The 18,484-nt window shown below is 45.8% G+C and overlaps 1 protein-coding gene across 3 annotated transcripts in view; it reads left to right on the top strand.

The window, feature by feature from the left end:
- Positions 1-18,484, top strand: part of CAMSAP3 (calmodulin regulated spectrin associated protein family member 3) — a 529,863-nt gene that overhangs the window by 506,752 nt on the left and 4,627 nt on the right. For all 3 annotated transcript variants that reach the window (XM_069603871.1, XM_069603873.1, XM_069603872.1), the window contains one exon: positions 8,421-8,539. In XM_069603871.1, the coding sequence (XP_069459972.1) occupies positions 8,421-8,539 (119 nt within the window). The remainder of the gene's footprint in view (positions 1-8,420; positions 8,540-18,484) is intronic.

Genomic DNA, 18,484 nt, shown 5'->3' with positions numbered 1-18,484 from the left:
CATCACCAAATTGTTCTATTTTGCAACCATAGGACCCACATTGCGTGTGTGCACTGCTACATCACTGTACAAATGCATGGGCAAATAGAACCAACGTCATCACCAAATATTGTTGCTTTGACAACTTGTGGCTTAAACTGGAGAGTGTGCAGCAATTGTCTCTTCTTATACCTGTACGATGCCAGTGCTGGCACCATGTGTCATGTTTTTTTGCCACACCAATCGAAAAATGCATTAACCATTTGATTGTTACCAGTGCCACACTGATTGTCACCTTATATGGTTTTCAAACCCTCTCCAATGATGTTTTTTCTACATTTGGCAGATACCCTCACCCAGGCTCCCATGACCCATCCACCCATGTGTTTTTTCAATACATTCAGGCATTTTACCACACACTGCTCCAGCGTACCAACGCGCGCTTTTAAAACTTTGTCCATGCCTTTTAAATCATCCGACATGGCTGTTCAGAAAGCATCCACTAATATGGGACTACCTCTCCCATGATGCCCTGCTGCACAGGTAGTCCATACCCTTGAGAACACTCCTCTCCCCCACCAACTGACGCTCTATTGGATGATACACAGAGCATGAAGCGATTGGCTCTCTCGGCCGCCTCTCACACCCACCGCGCATCCCCATTGGCTGAGCGTCAGCCTCTAGGATTGTTTATAGATACGGAAGTAGGTCTACTTCGCACAGAACCACTGTGAGCTGAGGACCCCGCGAGCACAGAAGCACCGGACGCACTGCGTTAAGTTTATAGGGACCACTATCTGTGTAGCTTTATAATATGTCGGATTGCCTGTAATGAGGAGCGACTGTCACGCACAGCCTTTTTGTAAAAAATAACTACGTGCTTCCATCCGACCTACAACTGTATTAGGCACTGTCACCAAGCCTACCTCGGCACTCTAGGACTCTAGGTTAGGGTCCTAGCCCTGCACTCAACCTCTAAGGCACCTCTGGAGCTAGTTTTTTGACCCCGCCTCCACCACAAGCTTGTGCACATGCTGCGTGTAGTTTGTTCACCAGACCTGCACGCACTGTTTCACGTTGCACAAAGCATAGGACTGCATTTTTACATCCCGGATGCTTCTAGTCCACCAATACCAGTGTTTTTAATACGGACCACACTGCTTCACCTGTGTGCCACCACTCACACCTTGTATTCAACCATGCATTTTGCACAGTGCTGCATAGCTGCAGTTCTTCTCCATTTATGATCTGTGCAACAGAGAGTATGTACTAGACCTGGAGCCACACCTACCTGTGGGGCCACGTCACTCCACTTAACTCCATGGATACTCCACGGGCCAACGGAAACCACTCGCTGTGTTTCATAGATATATCAAGAATATCTCTTCACTCTACGGGCACTCATTGACTACCACCATGGCAAATGTGGGGGGGGGGGGTACAGACCCCAGACAGAATTCCCTCACCACCACCGAATCCACCACAAATAGACCACCTCGTGGATCATCTTTCATGATCCTCCCTTGTTTTCCTCTCAGATATGGGACCCACCCTGGCCCTTTCCAGTTTGCGGGACCCTGAGAGATGTCGGCCTTCAGGAAACCTCGGCCCACTCTAAGGTGCATCTTCACACTAGCAATCCAGCAACTCCTTGAGGATTATCCACAGCATCCTACTGCTATTGCAGCAGCAGGTCAGCTGTTTTTTGATACATCGCGTGATGTATCACCACAGCATCACTCGGCCAGTATTAAGTACTATCATGAATCAGTCCATTTTCTGAGATCCTTACAGCTTCTTCTAATCAACACATTCTACGGACAACACCGCAATTGGTGTCCCTCCTGACGAAGGCCAGCACATAGACGGGCTTCAATCAAGCCCTATTTTGGCCGAAACACACCTGTGTCGATCCCCGTGCCACAAATGTACCATTCCCCTCTCGTGTATGTTTTGTGAAGACTGTTGTGTACACCTTATGTGAACTACACCTGGGACCATCTTAAGTCTCAAGCGCACTCTCCCTGAATAGTAGGTCCTTCCTACCTCATCTGTCTTGGGAATGTGCCTCCTTGTGGAGTCTTGACCTCAATACCTTTGAGGCCAACACTTACCTGTGTTACCACCATTCACAATCACTCTTGTCCGTTTGTTGTTTTTTTCAAACGTTCGTGCTTATCGAAAGTACTGTAAAGTAATTGTTAAATCACCAAAAATGTTCTGTCATTTTGAAATAAACACACATATACAGAACCACATTATTGCCTGTAGGATCTTTCATCCTGATTATTTTTTTCGTACTTCTACATGCACCCACCTTGGTAAATCAGGACTCCGCCAGGTGCCCTATTTTTCTACTTGAGTGGTATCGCCCTACATATATTGGCACAGAAATGGGATAAAAGAAAACAAAATGAATGGTATGAGCCTCGCAGTAAAAATGACGAGGGTTTAAGGTAGATCTGGTCCTTCATTGTGGGACCTTATTTCTGCCACCTACTGGAACTCTAATAACCAATCTGGAGTCCAGAACTGGCACCTGGCCAGACCCAATCCCAACACCTAAGTGGCCCTTGCACTTGTGATTCCTGGTTCTTCCATGCAGGATCCTGAAGCCTTTCCTGGGTCCTTCACACTGATTTTGTCACTGGTCTTCCACTTTATGGTCTCTGGCCTTTGTGTATAGCTATACTTAAGATCCTGTGACGGGCTACGTTTTCCTTAGTGGCTAGCATCCATTCTGCAGCCAATGAGTCCAGGGACTCAGGCCTAAGTACATGGCCATGGATGTCTTCTGGTGGGGTCCCCAAGGCTCCCATGCTGATTTTACTATAATCTGACAGCCTTCTCATTAAGAAGCAATACCAACAAGGCTATGCTAAAAGTGCTTATTGATGTTAAGATGGATTTTCAGAATCTTCCCTGTGGACAAGCTTCTTGCAAGCAAGGTTGCGTAAATCACAGTGGTTCAGCACCCAATGCAAGTTAGCAAAGTGCACCCTTCTGTCTGCACTTAGGCAGCACCCTAGAAATCAAGAGGTGGTAGCCCAAGCGAGGGCATCTTACAAGATGTCCATAGAAAATGGCAAGCAAGAACTTGATAGACAAGCCTGCTGTGTCAGGAAATAATGGAGAGCTATTTCAGATGGACTGCGACCTAATGGTAATCCCCCACAAAATCATATTGACCCAGGGGGGGCTGGGGGGGGGGGGGAAGACCAGTGGATTAAACAATTTTCATCCCTTTACGAAAGCCCTAGTGACAGGAACGATAAGAGTGATATAGTTTTAGCTACCCGGAATACTCCTACTTGGCGAGATTGATGAGCGAAGTTGCCAAAACTCTCGCAGGGATGGCCAATGAGAAATTGGCCAGACAAAACTCCATTCCAATCGATTTCTTTAAGGACGAGATTGGGGTCTGGGTTCCGGTACAATCCTGCACTCGAAGGCCGTGCCACCTTCGTGGAGGGAGGCAATTATCGTGCCAGGCAATCAAATTGACTCAGCATGTTATCGTCCGATCTCCTTACTCCATACCTCCGCCAAATGGTTTAGGTGAGTGCTTTATGGCAGGATCATGGACTGGGTCAAAGAAAACCAATCCTCTGAGTACCAATATGATTTTCGTGAGGGAATTGTCACGGTCGACCAGATACTGAACCGGAGTTTGATTTTTAGATAAATACGACCGAGACCAGAAGGGAACTATCCTTTTGGATTTTATGGACATGTCAACTGCCTTTGACAGTGCAGCCCACGATAAACTCTGGGAAGTCCTGTGTGATCTTGGTATGCTAGACGATAAGCGACAAATCTTACTCCAGCTGAATTCAAACTTGTCAGCGAGAGAGTGAAGCAGAGGTCAAACAACTCAGGCGTTCCTCGTAACTAAAGGAGTGAAGCAGTGGTATGTATTTGCCCCCTCATTTTTAACCTTTACATAAACTCACTTGCAAGAGAACGGTCTGGCTTGACAAGCGATGTTCCCTGGGTAAATGGGCAAAAGATATGCATACTGCTGTATGCGGTTGATGCAATCCGAATTGCAAGGACAGAGTCAGCACTGCCAAATCCAAGGTCATGTACATGGGGAACAGCAGACCACGGGGCAACGCAATAGTAGCAGAAGACAGGAAGCTGGAATGGGTCTCTTCCTTCCGTTGCTTAGGCGTCACAATTACACACAACCTAAGCTGGTCCACTCGCGTCAGTTAATGGCTCAGTCTTGAGGTTTGACTCAAGAATGGGCGAGCTGCCAATAGAGCATACTCTCTATTCAGCAAAAACAACACCCTTGCTGACCTACAGCGCTGCCGTTTAGGGCCATGAGCATTCCAAGCACGACCAGGTCTGCAAAAATCAATTTCTGAGGAAAGCAATGGGTGTATCTCAGGGTTTCCCAGGGTACTTACTGCACGAAGAACTTGACTTGGCTCACGTGCAGGACCTCGTCTTTGCAACCTCTTATTTATTGGCTTGCGCTTATGGGGATACCCTAATTTATTGTTAACTAGAACCTTGGTGACCTTTTTTCACAAACCTGGCTGCACATGCCTCCTGAACGAAGAAGCAGCGAGCAGTAAGGTCGGAGCAAGGGAGCTTGCCTGCAACTTCATCTCTCTCTGATTAAACCTTGGGAAAGATATCCAGTTGCAAAAACAGAGCGTGCAATTTTACCATAAACATTTTACTCCTATAGCTCCTCGGACAAGTCGCGCTTATTGGCTCAACCCGAGGAACAGGGGAATTATTACCCGCCTCGGGACAAACTCGCTTTTTGCGCATGTGCCAGCATTTTCATCATTGAATGATGTACCAATGGACGAAAATGTGCATGCTCTGGGTATAATGTACACGATTTACAAAATGTTTTGTTTTTTTGCCCTACATTTCTTATCCTGAGAAAGAGCTAGATTTTCCCTTTGGTGAGGGCGCCTTGTCTTGGTCACGTTCAACCAGCCTTAAGGCTTCTTCTGTTCCTTGTCCCGGATTTATCTGCGGCACACTCTATTTACTCTTATATCGAAAATGCCTTCTCATTCCGTGCCCGCTTACTAGACACTGAAACCTTTTAGATCATTGCATGTTTAATTCTCAACGGCTTGCAGCAGCGGCTGCATGGGAACTATTTCTTACTTTGTATGCATGTTTTTATATTTGACCTGTTCTATGTATATTGTTGATTTTAACGTTGTGTGTTTGATGGGATTTTAGGTTTCGTATAAAATTCCATTAAGTGAACTCTGGATAAAGTATGAGAGGCCCTCCCCTATTCTGGTGAACATGAAAAGACACGGTTTAGCCAAACTCTATCATGGAAATGTGACTGAGCAGTGAGGCCTAGAGTAAGCGTGTGAGGGTGGCCAAGGGTTCAGTTAAGCACACACAGAGCGCTCCGAATGATTCAGGTTATGTAGAATGTTTGAAAATCCAGCTTATATTTATTTAGGCCTTGTGTCACCCAGAAATCGCATTCACCTTGAGGTGCTCTGGCTACAGAGCACCAGCACTTTACCTTAAACACAGCACACTCAGAATATTATAACACTGTAATGTAGTAAAGCAAGTGAAGAAGGCAAAGGTAATTAATACACCAATTTGAAAACAGGTAAGTAATTAAAGGAGATACAGAAAACAGCCTTAAAAAAAACAAGGCACTAAACTAAGTCGTTACCTTGCTAGAACAGATGTGATATTCAGGGTACCAGGCCGAAAACCCCAAATTAATTCTATGCAGGGAGCTTGGAGTCTTTAGTATACTGAAAAGGGAGGGCAAAGCCAACGGGCAGGTGCAAGGGTCTCAACTAGTAAATAACAAGGAAGCAATGTTCTTAGGAAGTCCTCTCCCACTCCACCACCTTGGGGGAAGCCCTGGTGGGGATTCTGGACCAGAACCCCACTGATAATGACAAGGCAACAGAGTGGTAGGGTTAAGACTTGGACTTGTTAAACCCGTTGGAGGTGGGGTGGTCGCAACTAGTATGTTAACTCAACCCCTGTACTTTGATTTTGTCAGAAACCACTTATGAGGTTCCTTGGTCCACTGGGCTCACATGTTTTGTGTCTTGGTTGTATCAGAGGAGTATGGAGGGGTCACTGGTACAGAGGTAATTTGTGGCTTTGGGTTTTATATCCGGCTTGTCGGCGTGTCTGTGCTCTGTCAAGACTCTTCCTGGCACTGGACAGCTGGACGACACTGGCATGATAAATATAGGACCACCACATTGCTGACTATGTTGGAGGATCCCCAGGAAATGATGGAGGCCCCCGCAATCAAATGGTGGACGGTGACCCTCATGGTAGAAACTGAGAAGTTGGTCCTGTAGGGCCCTTCCTTGTGCTGGAGGGTTACAACTGCAGGGGACACCCTCTTTTTTTCTCTAGTGTTTGTGGAGTCCCGGGTCCAAACTCTGGACGGTGACCAATACAGCGAGGTAGTCTAGATGGCAACTGGTCAGTCAACAGAATGGTCCCTCCCAGGATGGCATCTAAGGGCAGGGACCACAAGCAGGGTTCAAGACTAGTAATGCCCACTGGTCTAGGGGTCGAAGCACAGATGAAGGCCATCTGGACATAAGCAAAGGAGCATGGCTTGGCCAAGACAGTTGAATAAGATAATGCTGGGTGGCTGCAATGACTATTTGGAGTTTATGGACAGGAAGCTTCTCTCCAAAGGGGTCTTGGCACCAGTGACTTTTTGAAGAATGGCTGCTGGAGTTGTTATCCCAAATTCGAGCTGGAGTCGACCTTGAACCCACCAGTGGGAATGAGCTGCACTTCTGAAACTGGCAGACACTGTCCAATCATGGACAGCCTCTGGCCACCACATCTGCCCAGCAACAGACGCACTTGGACCAGGATGTGGACTGGTAACACAGTCCCAGCCCCCACATCCAGTCACAGACTCCAAATGGTACTCTAAAAGCCATTATGCTGTCAAATGCACGTGAGAATGCATTAAAACATGATAGAAACATATCCTCTGCCACCAGCCTGTCCTGGATGCATCATGTAAGTAATCATCAAAGTGGCCACAGTTAAAAGCTAAAGGGATACACATATCCTCTGCCACCAGCCTGTCCTGGATGCATCATGTAAGTAATCATCAAAGTGGCCACAGTTAAAAGCGAAAGGGATACACAGGTTATATGATTTTGCAGAGAACAAAAATTGAAGGAATTTTTACAGAAATAATTCAATCAATAAAATCACTGCATTGAAATTTTTATTTGGGGATGGGGGTGGTCCCCTTCAAGCCTCACATCCATTTCCCTATGTTTCTAACCTCCAACCCTCTCCCCACCCGTTTTAACCCCTTATATCCATACATTTTTTTTTTCATTTGATGTTTTACAATGGCTTTTTTTACTGAAAAAAGTCAGTGAACTTTTGTTTTCGGTATAATCGCTGGATACCGCATACAAAGTATCTCCACTGTAAGTTCATGTGGAGTGTTAACCCCCCAGGTTTTAGGAAGAGAAGGTCCCTACCAGGGGTTGGGGAGTGGGGCAAGATTGGCAAACGTCTTGTATTGACCTGTGGGAGGTTGGGAGCTCCTCCTAGGCGGGCTTTGCAGGAGAAGAGGATGCAAATATCGGGAGCTCACTTGCCAGTAAATGGAGCCGGTTAATGGAAGGGACTCGAGGACACAACCACCACCTGCAGGTAATGTGAAAATCCAAGATGAGCAGGGACTTCATTGCAACAACTGCAAATGAATAACATGATGGATTGCACAATAAGCCGCTATCTCCTTTCCACTAGCCTTTTTTGTTTACTTGGCTGACTATTCACAGGATTTAATTTGAATTAAATGGAAGCACAATGCACTCTGGGGTGGTATGTTTGTCTTTCAACCTCCAGGTGTGGAATAAACCCTTTTTCTGCGTTTACTTTTTTGTTTGCATTTTAGTTTAATTTTACGAAAAGATTTGACCATCTTTAGTGACTCTCCCGGGAGCAATGGTACAGGGTCTGAAAGTAACTGAAATATCTGACTACTCTTCACCGATCTGTATTTCATTGAGGGTCCGCGAGAAGAACAAAACCGAATTCGTACATTACCAAAATAAAAACTGAGGAGTGTACAACAAACCTGCAATCTGAAAAGATTAGCCCCCAAAATAAAACACTAACAAATTGGCATTGGGGTAATGTCGTGGCTGGTTTTATCGCATTAGTTTTGATCTGTTGGAAGTAGAATTGGCTTTGCTTGTGATGTTTGTCGTCTTAATTTTACAGTTAATAGGTCGAGAAAGAGCAATGCAGAAAATTAAGCTAGAATTTCCTTATTTTTTTTAAAATTAAAAACTCTAGTCAAATAGTTGCTGTATTCTTCCATTCTGTAACATCCGGACCGAGCCTGGGACCAGTTGGGAAGATGTAAGTATGTCTTCCCTTTCTACCTTCATCTCTTCCAATCTCTCGTCCCCTCACAGGTCCCAAGCTGTACAAGGAGCCCAGTGCCAAGTCCAACAAGTACATCATCCACAATGCCCTGTCCCACTGCTGCCTAGCGGGCAAAGTCAACGAGTCCCAGAAGAACAAGACCCTTGAGGTAGGTGTGCTGGAGCGGTGCCAGTGCGTGGTTTAGAAATGTCTAGTGATGGGCAATCCAAGCAATAGAGCGAGACTAGATGTGAGGTTGTCTCTAGCAGGGGTGACTCTGGCTGGGAGCTTTTGTGGCAGGTCTATGACTCTGGGGGTCCCCTCAGCGGTGAGGTTAAGTGATGAGAGATGCTGAATGTGGGTATTAGAGGTGGGGAGATTTTCCAGAACTGGATTGCTTTTACTTCTTGATTTTTACTCGTAGTTCATTCCAATTGCCCAGCTCACTTTATAAAGGCCCAATATCCCACAGCACAGGTGCTTCTAAACCCCCTTCCATCATACAGAGGAACATTTATTTTATTTAGTTCATTTGTGAAGCGTGCAGAAGCACTCGGGCATCGGGGCGCAATGGGGCCCGAAGGCGATAAGGCATAAGGTTACAAAGGAGCAGTCGGCGTACAACGTTCATTCGGTATCAAGCAGGTTACAGTTTAGTTTACATGACAGATTAGTTGAACAACTGGGTTTGCAGTGCTTTGCGGAAGGCCCAGAAGGAACCTTCCGCTCTGAGAGTGGGTGGGAGGGAGTTCCATTGCTTGGCTGCAATGACTGGGACGCTTGTGCCTGAAAAGGACCTGAATTCTCACACTCGTATGCATTTGGCGTCCTTTCCACTCTGGGCCTTGTAGTGCTGTACCTAATCAGTTACCTTTCACCAAAAAACCACAAGCCTTGGAACAAAGCACACTAACCAGTCTTCATGCTTCATCGTCGGGGATGTACCTGGGGCCCACTTGCAGAAACTGGGCAGAGCGGTGCATGCTTCATCGTCGGGGATGTACCTGGGGCCCACTTGCAGAAACTGGGCAGAGCGGTGCATGCTTCATCGTCGGGGATGTACCTGGGGCCCACTTGCAGAAACTGGGCAGAGCGGTGCATGCTTCATCGTCGGGGATGTACCTGGGGCCCACTTGCAGAAACTGGGCAGAGCGGTGCATGCTTCATCGTCGGGGATGTACCTGGGGCCCACTTGCAGAAACTGGGCAGAGCGGTGCACCTTTAGATTGTTGTGTTAGATTCCATTTCCGTGCCGAGCAACAATTACATTACAATGTGGAACTTGTGTATAAAGAGTCCCCACCTAATTACACCGCCTGCAACATTTCTTAGTACAGTTGTGCACCTTCACTTTGGCCCTCAGTAAAGGTGGTGGCTACCTCTTGTTTTCACCAAATTTGTATGATCAGAAAAATGTACCCCCTACTGCCTCCTGAGTTGAAGCGCCCTTACTGCTGTGATGACCCCTGTTATTTACTACATTAAGCGCCCCTTACATGGGCCTAGTAAAGTGCTTATATAGGGCCTGCCGTTGGTACAGATACCTAGTGCCCGGCTGGTTTGGAATGGTGGAAGGCATCCGATCTCCCTTGATCTTGGTTCATTGCATAACCACTTGAGTCAACTCTCGAGTATCACTAGGATTTCGGATGACCATTCAGGAACCTGCTTTTATCCCTATTAATTGAGTCATTTGAGCCCAAGCTTCATTTCTTTGACTAGTGTGCATGTCTAGGGGGAGTCATGCACTTTGAAAGCTCCGCCATACCAGGTGGCTTCCCAGTGACCTAGTCTTTCTGCATCCTCGTCCAACCCCCAAAACACCCTCCCGGAAGAGTTAAGGACCCCCTCCCCTTCCCACTTTGGAAAAGTTCAGGGTGCTTCCCTGCCCAGGAAACCGTGCCTTTGCCCCAGTGAGGTTTGCTCAATATCCTCTCCCCAGCCCTTAACTAGGACTATAGACAATTCATTTGTAGCTATTTTAATGGCATCTTCACTGGGGGTGCAGGGAGTAGAGATGATTCAGATTTACAAGAACATGTATTAAGACCCCCAGTAACTACCACCAGATTCTCACTTAAAAGTTCTTCAGGGTCCTCCTGCGCCACTGCCAGCATTGAGGGAGATGCTAATTATATCATAAATTAAGTCCAAGGGATTCAGAGAGGGCTCTGGGCCAGTGCCCAAGGTTTGGGGACCATGATGATTTTCCACAAGTGCAATCTGTCCAGGTTTGTAGACTTCCTCTATCCTGCCTTGAAGTGGCTGACATGGCCATGGACCGGCTGGTTCTGATGGGCAGCTCAGAACTGTCCCGGGAATATGGGACTGCTGAGGAAACGACAGGTGGATTCTCTGCCACCAGAGGCGTGTGACAGCGATGTGTCCTTCCCAAATGTTCACTGCATTTTGCAATTACTTGCGTGACTGTCTTTCGCGTCTTTATGATTCTCCACTGACAGGCAATATAGGAATGTCGATTTTTCCTTTTTCCAGTGAATGCAGTATTTATGGCGGCATGCATGGAAAATGGCAAGTCCGTCTTAGTGGTGGCATTTCCAATGTATTTGTGTGAGAATATCTTGTGATAAATGTGGCCACAACAAAGATGCTGTCCCTGAGGGATATGATAACCATTAAGCAGAAGATCTGTGTGCTGATCTCCCTCCCCTTTCCTGGACATAGACGACTATTAGGATTACTTGTCCATGTGCTTGGCCGCTAATTAATCTTCCCCATTCTCCCCCAGGTGAAAGATGTGTGTAGCTTTGATGAACCAGTTTTCTAGAGCAATCTTCTGATTTAGCAAGCGGTGTGCCAACTGTCAATGTCCGCCCCCTCCAGCATATAGACCAAAGGATTTGTCGAGGAGAACTCCAGGGGCACACAAATGTTACTCCCTTGAGCAGAAAATATTTTCCTAAATGGCCCTTCCAGTGGTTGAGAGAATATGCTTTCACAGGCCAAATTGGCAACAGAGAGAATCTAAATTGAGTATTTGCCCTTTACTCTATTGACAACATTCCCTGGTTGGCCGCATCAGAACACGGTTAAGGGCACTGCTACAGGGGGGCCTGTAGCTGCACCCCGAGTCAATCTTTCAGATCTATCCTGGGAATTTTTGGAGACCTCCCATACAGACAAGGACAAATAATATCCCAAGACAGGTGTTCTAGTTCTTAAACAAAATATAAACAATAATAAATTGCATGAGAGTGTTGGGCCATAACTTCCTTTTTCTGGGTTCCTCACTGAAGACTGTAACTCATTTTATTTTTTATCTCCTGCCTTGGTTCTCCGGCAGTCTGTTAGTTTTACAGGCTGATGGCAGCTCTTTACTTTTGCATCCAGCACCGTGCGTAGCCATCTCACTGCGACGGTAGTCATTTGCTCCCTGACTTGTGCAGATTTTTGTAGCAAGAAAGTTCTTTGCCCATTTGTATATGTGAGCTATGACTCCAAGCACAGTCTTACCTGACTGAATGAAATCCAGTTCTAGCTGAGCTGTATGGGGGCGGGTCTGCCATAAAACCTCAGTTGACGCCATTTTGTGGGTACCTGCAAAGCAGGAGAGAGGCTGGCCTTCACTGATTGGGTGGGCTGCTAACACCTGGGTTGTGCTTGAGGTCTGGTGTCCCACCCAGCCCTAGAGAGGACTACTTGGAACTGCTTATGAAGTAGCTGAAAGAAGACAGTGAGGATCTTTCCAGAAGCTAATTTGCTGGAACGCCTGTTTGAAAATTATTCCTCAACTGTTAAGAATCATTGAATACTTATTTGGTTTGTGTTCCTTAGGATCCACCTTACTGTTTTAACAAATCTTTCTTTTTGAGTACTTCTCACTAGATTAGTTTTTATGGCAACTATATATGCAGTATACTTTCAGTAGTATACTGTAGCATTCCTCTGTTAACTTATACCCCTTTCTGACCAGTGGCAGCATGCATTAGGTGACCCCTTCCCTTCATTTAATAGACAGAGTTGCGTCGTCCTGCTCTGCCACCTTTTCTGCCCCCCTGAAGCTCATGGACTGTGTGCATCCCTGTCACAGAAGAGGGGGGATTCTAGACTGGATAGGGCCCTTCCTCTGAGATGAGCGCCTTTTGTCCTGTCCTGCAGACCATGTCCTGACTGGAGCCTGTCCCAAAGTGACAGCATTGTGTTAAATCAATGTTGTCCCTTCGTTCACCAACTTGGGTGTCCTCTCATGGGGCCCTCCGACGGAGTCCATATATATCACTCGTCTCATTCTGCCAATGCTGGGGCTCAGCCAGCAGTCCTTGTGCCTGGAACCACAAACTGTTAAAACCCAAAGTAGTATTTGGACTAAGCACCCTCAACGCCTGGACTATAGTGTCACTCCAGCAATCTATGTGGCATCTTGGTGGGTGTGTAGGGCTTCAGTGGTGTGGTTCTGCCTCTTTTACCTGCCTTTGGTCCTAATCTTCAATGCCTATAGTCCCATGTCTTGTGCAAAGGACCACAATGTTGTCTGGATCTGAATGTATTCAGCATCTCCACAGTAGTATTCTGTGATGATTCCTAGACTGGACCTCCTCTGCCAGGTTCCCTTGTTGACATTATTCTCCCAAGGGTTTCCTTCTTTGCAGCTCGCATAGGAAATTCATTTAACCCTTGTAACCCACTAGTGGGAGCTGCCTAATAACTATGCCCCATTGTTCTCCAGGATCAGTATCACAAGGGTGCCCCTTAATGAGACCACCCCTCTTATACCCCTCGAGCTCTGAAACACTTATGTATGCGCGCGATGCAAATAAAATATATCATATCGCCCTGATTGATTGGATACAGATATAGATATTTGCTTTTGTATGTTTGATTGGCTTGTATTTAAATATATGTACCCTTGCATCCATCTGGTCATTTGGTATCCTACACAGCCTTTGTTGTAATGTGAATGGATGTTATCTTGTGGGATGTGCAAATGGGATTTCCCGAGACACGGGGGTTCGTTTTTTTTCAATGTAACATTGGTCTCAATTGGATAACTATGAAATAATTACAATCTTTCCTTAAATATTGAAGCGTATTTCGTGCCTCCTAAGAATCATTTGATGCTTGCATGTTTGGTTTCTTAGTGTCATTTAAGGGCCACTTTACTGTTGCAATACCCTTTCACTTTGAGTAGTGACCTGTATTTATGGTATTTCTTGGAATATTATCAGTTGCATACTGTGTGGCCATTCCCTTGTTATCTCATGTAAGTGCAACCTGTACTTTACTACCACCCCTGCTGCTTCCTGCGGGTAGAAGCCTTCACTGCTCTACCAGAGCTACCACAGTGAGAATCGTGAGGATAGCTCAGGGGCAACGTGCTTGCCTTGGAAGCAAGACGACACAGAGCAACACAGGTGCGATCCCCGGGGGCACGATTAGAAACCCTTGGGTATTAAGCGCGTTATAAATAACCTATCATATCATGAGTGCACTTATGGTAACCCTGTCTACCACAAACAGGTTGACTGACCTTTCATGGTATAATCTCCCTAGCAGACCTACCCAATATTGTCCCAAGAACCCCATCTGCAATATTTCAACTTGATCTCCTGCCTGGTGAAGTTATCTTGAATCGATGTTCTGAAGTGGATACTTGGTGACTGTTCATTGAATTGATTGTTTATTTATATAGCGCCTATACACCGTATTTCAAAGCGCTTCAAGGAGGGAGGGATCATGGGAAAAATATGGTTACATTCTTAAAGTCCTTGAAACAATACAGAATGTGAAAAATAACTATCTTAATAAGCCTGGCAGCGTTTCAGATAGTGCAAGTGCATGGAACAGATAAGGCAAAAGAGGGAAGGGAAAACAAAGAGACAAAGCAAGCAGTAACATTACTATGCCTGACGACAATTGATGTAGTGCATGAAGTATACAAGAGGAGGGGGTAGGTGGGAGGGGTGAATGGGAGTGAGGGAGAAGGAGAGGAACAAAACAAGCTACTGTCAAAAGGTCAGAGACCAATTTTATAGAGCAGGGGGGGGCGGGAGGAGAAGACGAGGAGGGAAGGAGGGGAAACAGACAAGCTGCAATCAAAAGTCCCGGGACAAATGATGAGAGTAATTGCAAAGGACAAAGAAAAGATGGGAGGGGAGGGCAGGGAGGCTGCGAAGCCAGGCAGTTATGATTACTATGCCTGACTGCAATTGGGATAGTGCCAGGCTTAACAGGGAAAAGGAAAAGGGGGTGGGTGGGTGGGATGGGATGGGATGGGATGGGATGGGATGGGATGGGATGGGATGGGGGTGGGGAGGCAAGGTGGCTGAAAGACAGGCAGCTATGGATTACTATGCCTAAACAGCAGTACAGGTAGTGCTAGACGTTAACGAGGAAGAGGCAAGGGGGAGGGGAGGAGGGAAGAGGGAGAGCGAGAGGTTGGAGAATAGTGGGGTGAAGAGTAGGAAGGAGGCAAAAGAAGGGATTCATGGAGGAGGGAGGGGGAGGACGGGCAGTTCATGAGGGGCAAACGGGCACACAGACACTCACGGGGGGCTTGACAATGTAAGCATGTGTCATTGGAAACGAGGATTTCTTTAAAATGTTGTTCACAAACTGAGAAATTTGGTTACAACCATTGTATCGTCAGGTTTGATTCCGCAGAAACGTCTAATCTTGACAATGGACACCGGTTCCGCAACAGTGACCTCTGGCTCAGCGACTTTCAAAGGCTAAATCTGGGGACTATGATGCAGAGACAGTAGGGGTACATGAGGATTTTATATACACTACTTAAATCGGGGGGGGGGGGTCAGCCCCAACCAAGACGACTTTGGTGTGTGAATTGAGGGTATTCACCTATTCTCCCCAGGAGGCCAGGGGAGAAGGTGGTGGGCCGGGTGCCTGTACAACGATTCGGAGACCAGGAGGACTGAAAGTGATACCAGTTCTCAGCGGCCGTCATACAGTGAAGGTGGCAGCCAAGAAGCATGCCGAACCAGGGCGAGCGAGAATCCAAACCAAAGAGAATTGGACGATTGAGCGAACTGACCAAGGAACCCGATCGAGTGCCGAGCCCAGCAAGCGTATTCCCGAGGAAAACCGATACCAGGTTATGATGGAGTCTGCTGGGAAGACTCATAATACAGAGTTGGAAGGGTAAAAGTCATAAGTGTGAGAAAGGAAGGGAAACCCAAGTCATTGGGACACCAGAGAAAATATTCAAGAAGGAGTGTGAGGCATTCAATCGGAGGACACACATTTGGGGGTTAGAAGCAGCTTGGCGAGAGTTCAAGGAAAGTTACAAGTGAATAAGCCACTTAATAAAGAGTGATACGACACAGTATGTAATAAGTGTTGAGTGAAATAAAACAAGACAGACATGATATATTAGTTCTCAAGAGTGGAGAAACCTTAATGTTTATCAAAAACCTGAAACGGAGGACGAAGTTGGAAAGCATATGTGGAAAACATTAAGGACAAGAGTCATGTAAATTAGAGTCTAAGATAAAGTGACTGTTGGAAAGAGTTACAGGTTCTCTTAGACCAGACCTGCTGGTCTAACTTCCAGAGATCACCCAGAAGAGGAGACATTTGTGTTTGCAAGAACATTGTTCAAAGAAATCCTGAGAATAAGCCACAAGAGGAAAAAGGCAAAGGGGGAGTCCACATAGAGCGACCTTCATCCGGCCCAGTTTAGTTGTCAGTTATTAGTGGTAGGGATAGATGCACAGGTTTGGAGAGAAGACATTTCCTTTATTGACTTCCTGATAAGACTAGCACCTTTAGTTTAGGTGATGAGGCAGGGGACTACCCGATAGCGATGGAGAGAGATGGGTCTATTCGTCATTATTATTTAGATAAAATAAGTGAACATGTCCACCTTGTGTTCATATGCTTCTTTTAACCCACCACAAGTGGTAACGTACTGCTGACCTCTTTCCTGCCACCTGCTTCTCCACCACCTGCCCAAAATGACACACAACTGGTATTTGTTTAATTTTTTTTTTATTACATTGGTCGTTCGGTGACACCCCTGAAAAGGTCTGAATGCCTGCAAAGGTGTATGCATTCTCTGGTTGTTAACACAATCTGATTGAGACAATTTTGTTTAAGAGGTTACTTTGTAGGAAGCACCTGTGATACTAACACACGTATTCTACCCTCACTTGGTTGATGCCTACTCTTGTGCATATATTATTATTCTGTAATGACTTAATAAATAATCATTTCCTTTTTGTTTCGTTTTTCATTTTATTTATTGGAGGCTTTTTGGATATCTTTATTTTTAATGTTTGTTATTAATATAAATATAGTATTACACAGCCACACTAGTGGCTGTGTAGTTATGGTTACATTGCTAATCCCATAGGAAGAGCACTTTTTGGGCAGTTTATAACTTTGCTCTCCCTGGACGAATCCTCACCAAACTTAGCAAAAAAAGTATATGGCCCACTCTGAACAAAGTTTTTTCTTTGAATTTCATAGATTTTCATTAGTCCAACATAACCATAACTGCCCTTTAACAAAGTTTTTTCAGTGAACTTCATAGGTTTTTATTAGTGCAACTTAACCATAACGTCCCTTTTAACACAGTTTTTTCATTGAATATAAAATGCAAATAAATATCATATCATTGAACCTTGGTTCTGAACATGTAAATTAACTTTCTATGCATGTATGCAGCTGGGCATTTCTAGCACCTTGTTGTGGGTCACTGTGTGACTTGGCCAGTAGGACTGCAAAGGCGGCCTCACTACCTTTCTGTCCCTAGACCTACTAAGCAGATCAGAGCATGACCATTCCAAGACACTGAACGCTCACTTTACTCTGCATGTCTTGCAAGGTGCCCCGTGTTCAATTGTGCTGAGTTTTATTGGGTGGAGTAAGGTATTTATGCATTAAATGTGGGTGGGGCCTGCAAAATGTGTCACTTGATAGCAGGGTGTAGGCTCCTTGACAGGAAGGGATAAGGGGGCCGGGGGGGCAAGATTGGAAAGGATGCCCATGGCTGGAGACGGTGGTGACATGGCCACTGGACCTGAAGTTGGCAGGGTGGTATGTGGGCAATAAGCCTTCATCTGGTAATGGGGGAGGGGTGGGGTGACCTTCAAATAGGGAAGCAAGTATGCAAAAGGTCTGCAATAAGACAAAATCATGGTGCATCGCCTTGCGCAAGACCCGAAGGGGAGATGTGATAAAACTGGGATTGAATTAATTTAGCCAGTCAATTCCATGCATGTATCAGAGCAGTAGGTACAGGCTCCACCCAACTATTGCACCACCACACTCCATCTCAGAACGGAGATATGTTCCCCACCAACTGTAAATATCAACTGTTCTCTTCGGCCCTAAATACTCTATAGTAAGCTTTGCTTCACCGCATCCCCCACAACCATCTAATATAAGCTTGTAACCTCTATCGAACTAAAGTCGTCCAAAGAAATCGGCCCAGCTGCACACATCTCGCACCCAAGCTTCAACACAGCCAGAATGCAAACTCTGAGGTCAACGGCCTCACTGCACAAATTCTACGGACCTCACACAAGCACTGCACCACGCCTAGCATTAGAATGCAGCTACACACCATGTAAACCGCACTGGCTGCACACATACTGCGTGCCCACAGGCCCCATTTACTACCCTACTCTCTGACCTGGACTACGGTCCCTGAGGGCATTGAATGCACAGCGCTTTGAGATCATACCAATGGTATATAAGGCGCTATAGAAATGCACAATAACATAACATTACTTCCCAAAGCTAAATTAAGTTGAAAAAAATTACCAAAATAAAGAAACCTAAAATAGGACCTGGGAAAGAGGCATTGTAAGTTTATAAAAAAAAGTTCTGCCCACTTAGTTACTCTCTCCTATGACCTGGGTTAAAATGGCCTTCCATCCTCCGACTTCTTTGTCTTGCTTCAGAGGCAGCTGTCTTTGCTAGTGCAAGATGTCTTGGTGGTGTACAGGATGCCATGATTTTTCCACACACCACTGTTTGATTGTGTAGCACACAGCTGGAATGGCCCATGGTGAACTTTAAGGTAGCTAATCCGCCAGTGAGAAGTCAGCAATCAAGCTGTGTGTTTAATGTTCTTACAGAGAAACTCCACATAGACAATGATGTTTTGGGAAGCATTAATCCTCCACATCAT

This window comes from Ambystoma mexicanum, chromosome 3q (assembly GCF_040938575.1).
Source record: "Ambystoma mexicanum isolate Mex_15411 chromosome 3q, UKY_AmexF1_1, whole genome shotgun sequence".
NCBI classification, from domain to species: Eukaryota; Metazoa; Chordata; class Amphibia; order Caudata; family Ambystomatidae; genus Ambystoma; species Ambystoma mexicanum.
This window is presented reverse-complemented; position numbering and strand designations above follow the sequence as displayed.